Here is a 15534-nt window from a genome sequence, read left to right as displayed (position 1 = left end):
CGCTGCATGCATTTTACATTCAAAACCCTCCAGTCATATCGCGAATCTTGTTCACTTCTTCTTCGAGTGCTTTCAAGTCATCCAAAATGTTACTTGTAGAATCGGTTCGTTGAGGCGCGGGGGGGCCAGCATTCCAACCCGCTGGTGGTGGAGCATACGACAACTCAATCTTCGGTGGAAGAGCTGGGGGCTGCTCACTGTAACTAACATTGCGCCGGCGCGGTGGTGGTGGTGGCGGCGTTCGTGACTGCTGTGGTCGCAGGGGCACCCCCAAGCTGGCGCCATAGACTCCCTCTGTTTGTTGTGGCAGCAGCATAGACCGTTGGCGTGATGCTGGTGGTTGAGGGGGCATGAATTGGGACTGAAACTGATTTTGAGCTTGGGTTTGCGAGGCCATTTGCGGTTGGTTTTGGTTACGGTTGGTTTCAGGCCAGGGTATAGGGGAGTTGGTTGAATTATGGTGGGAGGTGGGGTTGAGGAAACTCAGATGTTGCTGATTGTAAGGCGATGCCATGTCAGCGTTGTGCATGGTATTCTCCTGAGTGGTCCCTGTCATTTGCGAAGTAAAACTCTGGAGAGATATCCTCGGGGCGGAGATGTCGGGTTCGTTGGCGCCAAATATGCGTGACATATCACTTTCAGTGATCCGTTGACTGGGTTGAGTAGGGCCTTCAAATAGTTTGGCCATCTGAGCTGGGCCCGTCATGTTGGGTTGAAGGAGCTTTTGTTCCTCGTGGAGATATTGAGCCATTTGCGCCGGCCCCGTCATGTTGGGTTGGAGCAAGCTTTCTGGCAGTTGTTGCTGTGAGTTGTCAACGTTGTTCATGTTCTGGTAGGAGTTAGCTTGAGAATCCATCATCTGCTCTGGCTCGCCCATCGCTTGAGGTTGTTGTTGTTGCAGACGCATCCGAAGGAGCTGGTCCATCAGCATCTGCTGGTAGTCAACCGGTTGAGCTTGTGGTTGAGGTGTGGGCAGCATCAGAGGGAGTTCATCGTGAGTGACCACTTGATCGGAAAACTTGACGCTCTTTTGCTTTTTGCGACCCTTCTTTTCTTCGGGTCGTTCACCGGTCAAAATGAATTGAGAAAACAGATCGATATCAAGCGGCTTCAGTTCCTGGGAGACAGTGCTCGCCGCGTCCAAGTCGTTATCGTCGTTTTGGCGCTTTTTCGAAAGAATCAGCGGCGGCACCGGTGGGGGAGCCGCGATCTTGATCATTTGTCGTTTGATCTCATCGCCTATAAGGGCATGTGCGATCACTCGTAACACGGCAAAGAATTCACCGATGTTGATTGAGTTCATGATGCGGTGGAATATTCTGCAGATCTTGTCCTTCGCCGCCTGGGTCAACTTGAAGTTGTTGAGGAAACTGAAGATGTCCGCCAAGCAGATGGTGGGGGCATTGGTTCGGAGCAAGATGTCCGAGTACCACCGCATGTAGGTTTTCGATTCGGCGAGGGTGAGCTCCTGGGCGGTCAAACTGAGGGGCACCGAGTCGTCGTCGTCGCTCATCGGGAACAGCTCGACCGAGTGAGCGTAGAGGTTGGCTCTGACCGGGTGTAGGGTCGCCTGAGGGTTGTGGCCGTTGGCATTGTGGTGGTAGGGGTCGAAGTTGTCGGCGGGGACATTTTCCAGCAGGTAGTGGCGGTGAGGGAGCGGGGGCGGCGTGGGGCGGGCGACCGAGTCCACCAGCGACGCGGGGGAGAACAGCACCTCGGGCGCTAGCCGGCCGTTGCCTGCTCTCTTGTTGACACCCAACCAGTCAAACGTGGTGTCACTGTTCATCTGGAGGTGTCGACCAAAGCGAATTGTTCCTACCAAGTGCGTGCGAACAGTTGTTATCGAGTGGGGAGGGTCGGTGGGAGAGCAGGGCCGAGAACGGGCAGAAAAAAGCGGGCTTTGCTGGGAGCTAGAGGCGATGGGAATAAGTGAATGAAGAGGAGGAAATATTTGGTGGTAGCTTTAGCGGAGCCTATGCTGCTTCTTTTAGTACGGGTGATACCGCCAGCGTGGTTTGTAGGGATACCAATGCCGAGCCCACGGTCCAGAGTATGGGCGGAGCGCATTTAGTCATGAGTTATCAATAGCGGGCGGTGGAGGAAGGCGGTGCGCGTGGCTTCGGCGCCGGTCCCGGCCACTTGGCGAGTGATGGCGAACGCAAGGGTATTCTCGCCCTGCTGTCCTTAACCATATATTAGTAAACCGGTCGAGACCTTGGCGCGAGAGCCCCACTATGGCCGAGAGGCAAGCGGTTAGTGACGGAGGCCAGAGCCGGTGGGAGGCACTAGGTGCAGGGTAAACACTCCTGCACACAGGTACCGAAACAATCATCACGACGACGTAGTCAATTTACGGAATCGGCTAAAAGAGGCATGTTTTCGTTGAAGGGGAAAAAAGCAAAGACAAAAGGTGGCGCCAAGGCCAAGAAGCTGTGGGACAGCGACGATAGTGGTGATGAGGGCCGTGGGGACTTTGCCGCCGAGATGGAGCGTAAACGCCGCCGAGTCGCTGCTCTCGCCAATGACCAGCTGCTGGCCACCATTGATGACGTCGACACCAACCAAAATGCCACCACTGCTAAAGCCGCTGACGAAAGCAACAAAAGTGGTCAGGCGGGCAAAAGCCGCTACCTCAGTGGGTTGATGGAAGCGCTGAAACGACGCGAGCAGGCTCAGGCGCAATTGAAACACCAGCGCCTCGCTCAACGAGCAGAAGCAGGAGCCATTGTGTACACCACCACCACTGACGAAAACACTGAGGGTAGTGGTGGTCAATTAGCGTCGAAGCTTTCGTCTCAAGACATCGAGCGGTACCGCCAGCGGTACTGGGCACGCCACCCGGAGCGAGTGAGATTTATTAGTGACGAAGTCACCACTTGATGCACCCCCCAAGTATTTGTGGTGCAATTTACTGAGGGCTTAACACCTATGCTTCGTGATCTCGGCCCAGTTTACTAATTATAGGGGAGACAACATAAAGTGGTGCGACCATTGAAGCACGCCGCAGGTTCCGGCGCTTCCGCATGGGCCCATAACCATATACATAAAACCCCCAGCCGTCGCCGAGCAACCATCAGGTATAACCCACCCCACCCCACCCTATTCCACCTCACCATGTATGTGATTCGCGACGTCCGCTTCCTCGACTACGACTGCCGGTACATTGACCCCAGCCACCTCCGCCTCGTGTTACAGGGCGTCAAATGCAACGCCCCAGCGGCGCGCCGCCGGCTCACCATCCAGCTCTCCAAAGGGCAGACGGTGACGGTGTCGGAAGGGTGGCTCGCGGAGTACGTCGACTGGTTCGACGACTTCGAGCCGTTGGACCTGTTTCGGGTCGAGTGCCGCCTTGCCCCCTACTCGCGCCGCGTCCAGGACGACCCCGACTTTGAGTACATCGACCATAGAATCACCTACTACCACGCCGGCAACTGGCAGTGAACACCACCAAAAGGTGAACTAAAAAATGATCTGATAGTTGAACTAAAAAATGATCCGAATTGATCTAAAAGTAGTTCAAAAGCTGAACTAGAAATGATCTGAAAGTTGATCTAGAAGATTTATTATTTGCATCGGAGTTTTATTCTAATATACACTCGGTTTTTCAACCATTACCCGTAAAATTCGAGATTTGCCGTTTAAAACGATAACAAGTCGATGTCGTTGTTGTTGTTGTTGGTGGTGGTGGTATTGTTGGTGGCGGGTGCCAGCGACAGCAGCGCCGGCGCCGGCAGCGAGAAGAAGTCGTCGTCGAGCACCGCCAGCGCTGCCGGCTTCGATTGCAGCGCCGACGACAGCGGGGTCGCTTTCGGTTGCAGCGGCGACTGCGCCTTGGTCTTGGTCTTCGCGGTGCTGAACAACGACGAGAACGCGTCCTCCTTCGGCGCCGGCTTGGCGGGGCCCAGCAGCGCCGCCAGGTTCACGTGGTAGTTCGCCTGCTGTTGCACGGGCTGGAACTTCTGCGCCGGTTGCTGGAAGAGGTTCTGTTGCTGTTGTTGTTGTTGTTGTTGGTGGAGTTGAGGTTGCTGGGCGAGGGTGGGCAGCGACACGTACAAGTTGGCGAGGTTGTTGCTGAGGTTGTTGACGGGGGCGGCCGCCAGCGCCGACGGCGCCGTCTGGAAGTCGTCGAAGTCGTCGTCGTCGTCGGCAGCAGCGGCGGCGCCGGCGCTGGTGGAGGTTTGCGGCGCCAGCAGCGAGCCAAAGTCCATTAAGTCTCCCAAAAGATCGGGTTCTTGTTGGGCGGCGGTGGCGTTGGCGTTGGTGGTGGCGGTGGTCGCCTTCGAGCGCGCCGCCAGCGCCCCCAGCGCCGACGGCGCCGCTTCGTACTCTTCGAACTCGTCGTCGCCACCAGCACCGCCGGCGTACTCTTCGGCGGTGTCGCCGTAGCGTGCGCCGTAGACACCACCGTCGCCAAACACCCGGCTCGAGTAGTCATCGTCCTCAAACCCAGCGGCGCCCTGGCCGGTGGCGAAGGAGCCAGCGCCGCCGTACGCCGCCAGCGACACTCCGCCGAACTTTTTGGCGTTGGCGCGGGCCTTTTTGCGCTCCAGTCTGATTAAAGCGTCGTCGTTAAGCAACGCCAACAAGTTCTTCGCCCGGTTGCGGACGTTGATCCCCTGGTCTCTCCCCTTGGAGTCGATGTAGTGGAACAGCTTGAGCATCTGGATAAGGCTCATGTTGGCTCTGACGTCGTCGATGATGCGCTCGGACCCATTTTTGATCAAGTAGTCCAAAAGCTCCAACAGCTTGTAGATCTGGCGCCACTCGTTGGCGGCCTTCTCCGTGAACCGGCGGAAGATGAACAGCAAGATCTCCTCGCGCTCGCGGTAGTTGTAGGTGCCGGCGGCGATCTGCGCCTTGACGGTGGACAGCGTGCCCCACGGCTCGTTGTTGGTCGCCTCGCGGACCTTCGCCTCCATGTCGGTGAGGTTCATCGCCACGTTCTGCGCCTTGCGCACGTAGTGCTTCACTTCGTACAAGTTGATTTGCTTCGCCGCGTCCTTCAACAAGTCCATGGTGTCGTCGTAGTCCGGGGGCACCTGATGGGGATGGGGGGGGAGGGTGTGGTGTGTCGGTGGGTTGGTGCGCGCAGTTTGCTTTGCTGGCAACGAGCGGTGGCGACCGCGAACCCAGGCGAGAGAATGGAGGCAAAATGTGTGTTGTAGAGGATAAGGGTTTTGTTCAAGCTATGGTATGATTTATTGTTTTTCAGTTTTTGTATAATTTTTCACTGTGGGGAGGGGCTAGCCGAGAAATACGGGGGGTGTTTAGCGATGCGGTTTCCCCGGGTCACGCAGTGAGGGATTTGGCTGCGATGAACGAAGCACCGGCCCGACCCTGAAAAGTGGTAAAAAGTATTGCAGAAATGGGGGTTAACCAAGCCGTACACCCGGGGTGGCCTTATTACGTAATCGTAAACCACCACTAACGTCGTCGGTTATATCAATCACTTCTTCAAGGACTTTTCATACCCTGTCTCCATAGTTCTCGGTTTAACCACGTGCCGTCATCCCCGCGACCGTCCGGATCGGAATAACTATTTTCCAAAAGTAAGACATTGATCAGATAAAAAAACTTTCAGAATACTCGCTTCAATTGAAATAAATTACACAAGGATACAACTAACATGCTCGGACGATACCACTCATCGAGGGAAACATCTACCATGCTGGGCTTATTCGTAATTGTACTCTTAGATCCATATAATGCTACACTGTTACTCACATCTCGCTCAACTCTTGGCCTGGTTGAGCGCCGCTAACAACTCGTTCGCCATCTCCTCCGTCTTGACACGGACACCGTAAATCACCACTTTGTCCTTGGCCTCCACCGTGGGCACCAGCACCATCACCTTAGACTGGACGGAGTAGGTGATGCTCTTCTGGATCCGCGCGTTGAGCAACACCCGGTTGCCGCCCTCGGAGCGCACCACCACCCGGCTCTTGCCCGTGTCCTTGTCTTTCAACACCTTCAAGTCGCCCAAACCTTTGGGTTCGTAGTGCTTATTGTTGTCGTCAGTGACGAGCTCAAAGAGCTTCACCCGCGCCGTGTGGACGACGTCCTCGTTCTCGTCGCCGGTGATCGGCTCCACTTTCTCGCTGAGCTTGACCACGGGGGTGAAAGTCGCCGTCAGATCAGCGTCTTCCACTTTTTCTTCGTTGTTGTCACCGCCACCAGAAGTGGAAGTGGAGCCAGCAGCAGCGGCAGCAGCAGGCTTCGCTGGCTTGTTGAAGGAAAACAGGAACGCCAGCGGCTTGTCTGAGCCCAGGTTGTTGCCGAATGCCGGCGCACTGCTGAAGGAGAACGCGGGAGCCCCCAGCTTCTGCTCAGCGGGTTTACCAAACAGGAAGGCGGGAGTCGTGTTATTGCTGCTGTTGCTGTTGTTGTCAGCGGGCTTACCAAACAGGAACGTGGTCGGTTTGGTAGTGGTGTCGTTGGTGTCGTTGGTGTCGGCGGGTTTGCCAAACGAGAACGCCAGCGTCGGCTTTTCCGAGGTCTCAGCCGGCTTCTCCGTGGTAGTAGTACCAAACGCCGATACCGGCTTGTTGTCATTGCCAGAGGAGCCAAAGGAGAACGTCGGTTTAACGGCTTCAACGGCATCCTTCTTTTGGAAAGAAGTGCCAAAGCTAAACAGAGGCGCAGCCGGAGCAGTGGCGCCGTCATCTTTAGCGTTAGTGGTGGAAGTGGTAGCGCCGAAAGAGAACAGAGGCGTGGTAGTGGCCAGCTTATCGGTAGTGGACGCCGACGACCCGAACGTAAACAGCTTGGCAGTATCGTTAGCCTTGTCGTTAGTGGCACCGCCGAAAGTGAACGGTTTAGCGGTGTCGTTAGCCTTATCGTCAGTGGTAGTAGAAGCGTTACCGAAGCTAAACAGAGGCTTGGCTGCTTCCTTAGTAGCATCCTTACTGGCGCCACCAAAGCTGAACAGAGGCTTAGCCGCGTCACTGTTGTTGTTGTTGTTGTTGTTGTTGTTGTTGTTGTTGGCAGTGGAGCCAAACGAGAACAGTTTAGGCGCCTGGTCAGCGGGCTTATCATCGGACTTAGTCTCGGACTTAGTTTCGGCCTTATCGTCAGTCTTAGCTAACGAGAACACCGGTTTCGTTTGCTTGGCGCCCTGAGCGTTAAACTGGAACGTGGGCCCCGTAAGTTCGACATCGGACTCAGAGTCGTCGCTATCCTTAGGCTTCGGTTGGCGGCCAAACTCAAACGCCGTGCGCTTCTTGGTGGGGACAGTCAGCAAAGTAAACGTGGGCCCTTTCACTTCCGTCTTCCCTTCGTCCTTCTTATCATCGTCGTCGTTGTCGCTATCGGTGTCGAGGTTGATCACGTCGTCCAGTGCCGCCGGCTTAGAGGTTGGTTGCGCTGGTTGTTCAGCAAGCTTAGGCGCCAGTTGCGCTGACCCGAAGGAGAACGCCAGCGACGGTGTCAGCGCCAGCGCATTGGCGCCGGCGGCAGCGGTAGAACCACCGAACAGAGGAGTGGCGGTAGTGGTGGGGGTGGCGGGTTTGGCGTCAATCTTGGGCTTAGTGGTGGCGCTAAACGAGAACGCCAGCGACGGCACCGAGGGGGTGGCGCTACCGCTGTCGGTGTGCTTTTTGAGCGAGGCGAAAGGGTTAGGCTTGTCGTCGCTCAGTTTGGTAGTGGTGGTGGTGGAAGGGAAAGCGGGCGCCGGCAGCGACGAGGCGCTGGTGTCGGTATGCTTTTTAAGCGACGCAAACGGGTTCGGCTTCTCGTCATTAGCCTTGGTCAGGGCGCTAGCGCTGGCGCCGGCGCTATTCGAGAATGGCGCTGAGGGCGCAAACAGCGACGCCGGCGCTGATGGCGCCGCTGACGGCGCTGAAGCAGTCGCTACTGGCGACGCCAGGCTCCCGTCAAACAAACTCAGAAACCCCTTCTCATTGAAATAGCGAAGATACAGCGAGCACGCCTGGCTAAAGTCCAGCACTTTATCCGTAGAGTGCGCCAGCGTAAGCGCCTTGATGAACTGAGAGTTGAGGGCGTATAACTGGTTCTTCTTATCGGCGCTAGTAGCAGCGCCAGTAGCGGCGTTACCGGGGGCGGCGGTGGGGACGCCGCCGAGACGGCGCCGGGGGCGGGCGATCTTGCGCTGGGCCATCACCTCCGCCAGCGCGAGCTTGGGCCCATTGCCCGGCTCGTCGGAGTCGCTGTCGAGGCGCCCCGGCCCGTCCTTGGTGATCTGGAAGTCAGCTCCTCTTTTAGCCATGCTTATAGCAAGAAAAACGGCGGGGAAGGTGAGGATGGGGGACTATCGCTGGCTGGGCGGGTTAGCGTTGCGAAGCGTGTGGGATAGGATGGCGCCGGTGCGCACTGATGGCTGAGTCAGCGGTTATATCAGCAACATCCAAATGGCGAAGCTAATAATAGTGGTTTAAACTTGAGCCACAAACTTCGAATTATCGTAAACAAGTCGCGTGAGAGAATAGTTAATGTGGCTAGTTTACATCTTGAATGGCACGGGTTCGACGTAGGTGATTTATGTGCCCTCACAAGAAGTGATTCCCTGACTATCGAACCATAACCTTAGATCGATCTTGGTTTGCAAGCAGAGAATGAAGCAAGGTTTAAGTTTCTAAAGAGCAAAGTGTAATTTTAAAGCATTGGCGTCAAAGGCTGTTGTAAGTCGTTATGCTTATCCTCATCAAGGAGATGAGTGAGGTCGTGAGTTAGAGAGGGTAGTGAGGGTAGTAAATGTCAACCATGCTCACACCCACACCAATTGATCACCACCATAAATGAAATAAAAGAAATTAACCATGAACGATAGATTGTTTGATTTGATTATGGTGGTTGAAGAATGGCAATTTAGTTTGGTATAAATTGAGGGGTGTAACCCTATCGCACGTGACCCACGTGACGTGCGACTCGCGCCTGGCCGCGGGCGGGGGGTGCAATTTTTTCATCACCAGCTCGCCAGAGATTTTGTTTGTACAGTAAAGATGGCGCCTAAGATCCAACAAACCAAGGCCGCTAAGGGTATGTGAGCTTCGTTTCAGGTGGCGTTTCAGTCCATGGGAGAACGCCTATTGTCATTACAAAAGGCTATTTCCTAATTCATTCAATTTGATCGGTATACTAACAGTGTTAGCTGCTGCCGCTTTGGCTGGTGGTAAGAAGGGTAAGAAGAAGTGGAACAAGGGTAAGGTCAAGGACAAGGCCCAACACTTGGTTGTGCTCGACCAGGAAAAGTACGACAGAATCATGAAGGAAGTGCCCACCTTCAAGTTCGTGTCGGTGTCGGTCCTCGTCGACAGACTTAAGATCGGTGGTTCGATGGCCAGAGTTGCTCTCAGACAATTGGAAGACGAAGGCATCATCACCCCCGTCGTCAAGTCCTCGAAGCAAGTTGTCTACACCAGAGCCGAGTAAATTCTGTACCAATAGCAATACACGTAATACGAACGAATCCATTTGTAGTTTTCAACATTTAACGGCTTTGTGCAGTTTTGGCAGTGACACGGGTCAGAACATCAAGCTTATTGCGCTCACTCTCCGATGCTCGTGGTCGCCCGGCGGAGGTTGTTTCTGTTGCCCAAGTTGCCCCTGTTGGCGCTGCTGGAGCCCCAGACCCACTCGGTGCTGCGTGTGATCCAGGGTAGTCACCAGCACGTGTACCGGGTGGTGCTGGCCGTCGACGAGTACCGCCAGTTCATTCCGTTTGTCGAGGACTCGTTCATCAACCAGCGCACGAACGAAGGCGTCCCCACCGAGGGCGGCCTCCGCATCGGCTGGCAGCAGTTTGAGGAGCGGTTTGTGTGCCAGCTCGAGTGTGTCCCCGGCCAGCTGGTGGTGGCTCAGCTGATGACGACGGCGCTATTCGACGAGTTGTATACTAAGTGGCAATTCACGCCGATGGGGCCTCATATGACGAAAGTCGACCTCAACTTGAAATACAAATTCAAAAACCCGATGTATAACGCGGTGAGTCTGATGTTCAGTGACCAGGTGACTCAGATCATGATTAGGGCGTTCGAAGACCGGGTAAAGGCGACGCCAAACCCCGTAGCCGAAGGCGAAACTAACCAACAAAAATAGACTTTATATAGATGTGTACATAGAACCAACATAGAATTAACGATTACTACTTCCATTGCCTCAATTTTCACCATCCAACTCTGTCTAACGCTGTCTAACTGTGTTTACCCTAGTGGGGGCTAACTCCGACGGGGCCGGTGGTGTCCCCGTGACTTTGAGTGATAAACGGGAAAGAAACGGCGCACCTAAATCAACAACTAATGTGATTTAGTCACGACGAATTAAATACGGTGTCAGTCAATGATGTTTTTATCTCCCACATCTCTTATTGGTAGCCCCATGTGTACAAAACGATAAGACACTGTTTTGGGACCCTTTTGTGTTATATAGCTGTGGCATTAATATTGGCTCGGAAGAATGGGTGCGTGCCACTCCCGGTGAGGCTGAAGGGGCGACTATCCAGCGCCACTCACCCCCATTCACTTGCAACATTGTGGTAGTTATTCATCAATTATATTCACATTCAGAGTCTTCTTTTTTTATACTCCCGATAATGCCTCTAACTGTCTCGTAGCCGTCGTTCGCGGACCCCCTCCCAGTGAGGCTATGGCCCTACCTCCGAGGGCCACCCCCCACAAGATTACCCGCAAATTACGACGTAAACCCACTATTTACCACAAACAATGACAAAAAACATCAAAAATTATTATTCTACATAAGTAATTAACGGAAAAGCCTCATCTAGTCTCCGCCAAACCCTACCTAAGTTGCTGTGCGGCCATGCCCAATAGAAACACCGCGGAATTTGTAGCGCGAAACCTTACCCTTTACCCACCACCGTCGCCCGCCGCTAGCCCACGACTTCTGGCCCTGCCCTATGAGCCATGCCCGACAAACATAAGCTCAAACTCTTCAGCCATTTTGGGAAGCACGACAAGGACGACCACGACCACCCGCAGATCCACCCCCAGGCGCTGGCCCCGCTGCAAAGCAACCCGTCGAAAAAGTTTCTCGGGTTTCACATCGGCAAGCACGAGCTGCAAGAGCTGTTGGCCCTGCCCACTCTTACCAACCTGAGCGACCCCCATGCCCGTGTCGGCTCCCCCAAGGTCGCCCCCGTGGCGCACCAGGCCGACACCCGCCCCGCCGAGGTTAGCAAGACCAATAGCATGCTGGAGATAAAGCGGTTTTTCAATAAGACGCCTAAATTTAGTTCAGGGCGCCGAGAAGTGCTGCCGCAGTACCTGCTGCCGCCGCCGATCCCGCCCAACCAGCTGCTGACGCTGTTGGCGACGTTGATCAACCAGACGCTGACCCAATTGCTCCACAACGCCCTGCAACTGCACTTGCAGCTGCACATCAAGGATCCGTTCAACGACGACAACCTGCCATACGTCAAGAAGTACGGCAAAATCGGCAAAGAATTGGGGCTGGGGGCCGGAGGGCTGGTCAAGTTGATCACGCGGCCGCTGGACGCTAAGACGTTCGCCGTCAAAGAGTTCCGCCCCCGCCGGTCCACCGAGCTGCTCAAAGACTACACGCGTAAGTGCACCGCCGAATACTGCATTGGGCTGACGTTGCGCCACGCCAACATCATCAAAACCTTGGACATCATCCAGGAAAACAACCGCTACTTCGAGATCATGGAGTACGCGCCCATCGACTTCTTCGGCGTCGTTATGCTGGGGAAAATGCTGCGCCAGGAGATTAACTGCTGCCTCAAACAAATATTGGAAGGGGTGCGCTACTTGCACAATTTAGGGCTCGCCCACCGCGACTTAAAGTTGGACAATTGCGTCATCACCATGGACGGCATCTTGAAGATCATCGACTTTGGTCTGGCGGTAATCTTCAAGTACCCCTACGACCAGTACGGGCGGGACCTGATCCATCCCTGCCACGGGATCGTCGGGCTGGACCCGTACTTGGCCCCGGAGGTGTTGCGGCTGCCTAACTCATACAACCCCCAGCCCGTCGACATCTGGAGTGTCGCCATCATCTACTGCTGCATGACGCTTAAACGGTTCCCGTGGAAGATCCCCCTGGCAGAGAAGGACAACCTGTTCATGCTCTATGAGATGCCCGACGACCTGTGGCACGACTACTACTTGCTGAACGAGTGCCACAAGTTGTTGTTGCAGCAGCGCAAGTTGAAGAACATGGTGGTGCGGCTGAATAAGAAGAAGAAGCTCTTGGCCGCCGACGGCGGTGACGCTCCAGTAGTTGGTGGTGACCCTGAAGCAGCACCGCTAGCACCTGCTGATGCTACTACGACTACTACAGAGCCAGCTCCTCCAGCGGCAGCAGCTACCGCCGCAGTGACTACGCCCACTCCCGAGCCCGATGCCGCTAACCCTGACGCCACCGCGCGACCAAAAACCGGCGAAGAACCATCAGAACTCGACTTACTCCGCCAGGATAAGACCCTCGATACCGCCGAGGTGCTCAGCGAAGAGCAAGAACGCGAGATCGAAGAGCAATTGAAGGATATCGACGTCAAACTCGAAGAATTCGAGGTGAAAAAGAAGGAGATGAAGGCGAAGTACGAAGCCGAACGGGCCCGCGATCCTACGCCCAAACCCGTGGTCGAAGATAGCAAGAAGAAGACCGCGCACAAGCAGATCCACGGGCCCTACCGGTTGATGCGGCTCTTGCCCCACGCGCTGCGACCGATCATCCACAAGATGCTCCAGGTCGACCCGAAGAACCGGGCGCTGATGGAGGAGATCTTTGCCGATGAGTGGATCTCGGAGATCCACTGCTGTACGTTAAAGCACCGCGGCCTGGGGGTGGACGACGACGACGAGGTGGTGGTCAAGGGCACGCCGCCGCACGAGCACACGGTGGTGTTGGAGGGCGAGCCCGAGGAGAAGAAGTGAAAAATGAGGTTTACTATGGCGGATAACGGATCGGACTCACACCAGGCTTTTGCCGCACATATACCTCCACGGCCGGTAATGGCCTTAATTTCGCAAAGACAAACTAATTTCACCCGAACCCGTCGTGGGGGTGGGAAGGAGGCACATAGAGAAAGCCATGAATACGGAAATACACACGGTAGAGGTCGTTCCCGAAGTGGCGGTGGCGGTAGGCGAGAGCTATGGTAAGCTATTGTCCTGCACTTTAGTGCGCTTATGAGAGCGCTTACGTAATCTATCGGTACTGGGGGTACGAGATCCCCTCTGCAGTGCCCTGTAGAATTAAGCCACACGGCTAGCCACCCCCGAACGACATCGTCTAAGGGAAATTTGGAGTACAATAGGGGTAAGATAGACAATTGAGACATTACTGTCATTACCACCGAATTGGGCCACGACAATCGCTGACGAGTACAACATGGGGAAAACGCGTCGTCAGGTGAGTTGATTAGGAGTAAGCAGCGATGTCGTGTTTAGGAACTTCATCAGGCCATGCTTTCTGTAGTAACGGTGCTTTCTAGTATTTGCCAGGTGTCTTTACGGTAGTCTAGAATTTTAGGTGGCAAATGAGGCGGAGTTCTCGGAGGGGAATGCCGTTCCATCCGGGTTACACGAATGTTTAAGGATAAAAGGAGAATTGAGGGCTATGCCTAGCAGCTGTTTAATTGTGTATATCACGTGGTGGAGGTGGCGGGGTGTTTGGTAAAGGGTGTTCTATTTTGGGTGGATTTTGAGTGGGGTGGCCCCTTTGGGCTATGCCTGTCTGGCGTGTGTGTGCCCGTTGACGAGGCGACGAGCAGGCGGGGTTAGCTTGGCACCAGCCGCGAGCGGTGTTAGCCGCGCCGTCATGGCCAAATCGGGCGATGGCGGCGCCGGTGCCGCGATAGCCGCCAGCGCCTAAACGATATAACTCAGGTAATGGGAGACGACGTTGTAGAGTAATACCAGAGCCATCCCAAGCCACCGGCGCCACTGGCGCCGCCAAAGCCACTCGTCGCTAGGAGCAAACGGAGCTATAGTCGCGAGCGAGGGTCGCGCCAGGCCCACTGGCGCTGGCTTGGCATATCCGAACCCGGGGCGCGGGTATCGCCAGACCACCGCCGTCCCGAGAACTGCTCGCGAGGCTTTGCGCCCCCCGGAAAAAATCTCCAATCGGGACTAAATTGCCGCGTGCCCCCCGCGGCTGATCGTGGTGATCCCCAGGGGTGTTTGGGTCGTGAAGGGCGCTGTTGGTGACTGTTTCATCGTGGCAAATTGTGGTGAGTTTACGTCGCTTTGTCGTCGGGGGGGCTGCAGCCGCTCCAGCGTGGGCTCTACAAAAATCACGCGCTCGGACCGGACGGATAAGACACGGCGACAACATCCCCACAGACAATGCACTCAGCCTTGTCAATCTGCAAGGTGGACACCCGTGCTAGCGGGATAGTCCGCGCCGTTTTTGTTCAGGGCGCCACCAAAAATACCCGAACGCCACGAAAAACAAAAAAAAATCCCGAGAACCAAACACCAACAGTGGCGCCAACGGGGAGCGGCCCTCCCCTCAATAGTCATTGGTTCGATTAATAGGAGACACCTGGTTTCACCTCAGATTAGCCCGACACGGTGTAGTTTCCTCGTCGGGACATTGTCATTAGTAACCTGCACCAGAATGAGGCAATTACACAGCAACCATCCCCGGCCGGGACTGGCTCGATCCGGGGGCGCCGCGCCCATATTAGCGCCTCGCGGAGATCATGGAGCGACGGGTGATACGTGTTCCACCTGTCTCGTCATCGTCAGGTATTTGGCGTTTGGCTAACCGTAAAATTTTTGGCCCCAAATGTGGTCGGAGTACTTGGCGACGTGGGGGGCACGGCTTTTGCGCTTACTCATCGTCGATTGTTAAAGTTTCGGCCGCTTTCCCTTTTCGCGCGGTAGCCGCACCAGCCGAGCCGATCGACGGGGCGAGATTCGCGGGTTGGGACACAACCAAAAGGGCGGTAAGGGCGGGAAGTGAGGGTGTCATCGTCGAGTTCATTTAGGGGTGGGTGGTCGGGGGCGTATCTCCGCAGAGCCAGCATTTTGATGGTCACTATTGTTTACTTCGTCGTCATCGTTTGAGTCTCAAACTGTGTCGTTTGCGCTCGTAACCAGGGCGAATAGGGGAGTGAGCTCGGTTCGGGGCGCCAGAGTTATCGCCGACGCTAGTGTCAAAGAAACGGTGAGATCATTTTTCCCTCCCTCCCTTGATCGCTAATAAGCTCTTAGCCTGTCGAGCAGGGGGTGCCAGCCAGAAAAAGAAAAATAAATTAACTATTCCTCATTATGGAGTGTAAATGCGGGCGACCGACAAACCGTAACCAACAAATTAGTAATCGCTACAAAACAGGTTTTTCTGAGACAAAACTCCAAGGCAAGCGTCAGGTGGTGCACCTCGTATAGTGATCAATTTAAAACATAACAAAGCAGACCCGAGGTCAAGCCACGTATAAATTTAGTTGACGGCTCATCGTTCCCATCGTTCCACTCGTTCCACTCGTTAACCAGTGGGGTGTCATTTAGTCTCTGAACAAAACACAATTAGGCACTACTACGGGTAATTGTTTAGCGACTGCTTTTAACAATCAGCAAGCATAGGTTGATC

The 15534-nt window shown here is 55.0% G+C and overlaps 8 protein-coding genes across 8 annotated transcripts; 5 read left to right on the top strand and 3 right to left on the bottom strand. All coding sequences in view use genetic code 12, as the record gives it.

Annotated features, from left to right (window-relative positions):
• Positions 1 to 19: 19 nt before the first annotated feature.
• On the bottom strand, positions 20 to 1786 carry DIURU_005506 (uncharacterized protein; the record flags this gene model as incomplete). Its single annotated transcript, XM_034158496.1, has 1 exon — positions 20 to 1786. The coding sequence occupies one exon, from the start codon at positions 1784 to 1786 to the stop codon at positions 20 to 22; it is 1767 nt and encodes a 588-aa protein (XP_034009735.1).
• Positions 1787 to 2373: 587 nt separating this feature from the next.
• Positions 2374 to 2880, top strand: DIURU_005505 (uncharacterized protein; the record flags this gene model as incomplete). Its single annotated transcript, XM_034158495.1, has 1 exon — positions 2374 to 2880. One exon carries the CDS (start codon positions 2374 to 2376, stop codon positions 2878 to 2880), a length of 507 nt encoding a protein of 168 aa, XP_034009734.1.
• A 234-nt stretch (positions 2881 to 3114) lies between these two features.
• Positions 3115 to 3441, top strand: DIURU_005504 (uncharacterized protein; the record flags this gene model as incomplete). The annotated part of the gene is made up of 1 exon (XM_034158494.1): positions 3115 to 3441. One exon carries the CDS (start codon positions 3115 to 3117, stop codon positions 3439 to 3441), a length of 327 nt encoding a protein of 108 aa, XP_034009733.1.
• Positions 3442 to 3638: 197 nt separating this feature from the next.
• ENT3 (Ent3p) lies at positions 3639 to 5015 on the bottom strand (the record flags this gene model as incomplete). Its single annotated transcript, XM_034158493.1, has 1 exon — positions 3639 to 5015. One exon carries the CDS (start codon positions 5013 to 5015, stop codon positions 3639 to 3641), a length of 1377 nt encoding a protein of 458 aa, XP_034009732.1.
• Positions 5016 to 5731: 716 nt separating this feature from the next.
• Positions 5732 to 8224, bottom strand: DIURU_005502 (nucleoporin; the record flags this gene model as incomplete). The annotated part of the gene is made up of 1 exon (XM_034158492.1): positions 5732 to 8224. The coding sequence occupies one exon, from the start codon at positions 8222 to 8224 to the stop codon at positions 5732 to 5734; it is 2493 nt and encodes an 830-aa protein (XP_034009731.1).
• Positions 8225 to 8957: 733 nt separating this feature from the next.
• RPS25B (40S ribosomal protein eS25) lies at positions 8958 to 9387 on the top strand (the record flags this gene model as incomplete). The annotated part of the gene is made up of 2 exons (XM_034158491.1): positions 8958 to 8994; positions 9101 to 9387. The coding sequence occupies 2 exons, from the start codon at positions 8958 to 8960 to the stop codon at positions 9385 to 9387; spliced, it is 324 nt and encodes a 107-aa protein (XP_034009730.1).
• Positions 9388 to 9513: 126 nt separating this feature from the next.
• DIURU_005500 (ubiquinone-binding protein) lies at positions 9514 to 10053 on the top strand (the record flags this gene model as incomplete). Its single annotated transcript, XM_034158490.1, has 1 exon — positions 9514 to 10053. One exon carries the CDS (start codon positions 9514 to 9516, stop codon positions 10051 to 10053), a length of 540 nt encoding a protein of 179 aa, XP_034009729.1.
• An 824-nt stretch (positions 10054 to 10877) lies between these two features.
• Positions 10878 to 12872, top strand: HRK1 (putative serine/threonine protein kinase; the record flags this gene model as incomplete). Its single annotated transcript, XM_034158487.1, has 1 exon — positions 10878 to 12872. One exon carries the CDS (start codon positions 10878 to 10880, stop codon positions 12870 to 12872), a length of 1995 nt encoding a protein of 664 aa, XP_034009728.1.
• Positions 12873 to 15534: the final 2662 nt, after the last annotated feature.

Source organism: Diutina rugosa, assembly GCF_008704595.1.
Source record: "Diutina rugosa strain CBS 613 chromosome Unknown scaffold9_size288278, whole genome shotgun sequence".
In the NCBI taxonomy this organism is placed as follows: domain Eukaryota; kingdom Fungi; phylum Ascomycota; class Pichiomycetes; order Serinales; family Debaryomycetaceae; genus Diutina; species Diutina rugosa.
This window is presented reverse-complemented; position numbering and strand designations above follow the sequence as displayed.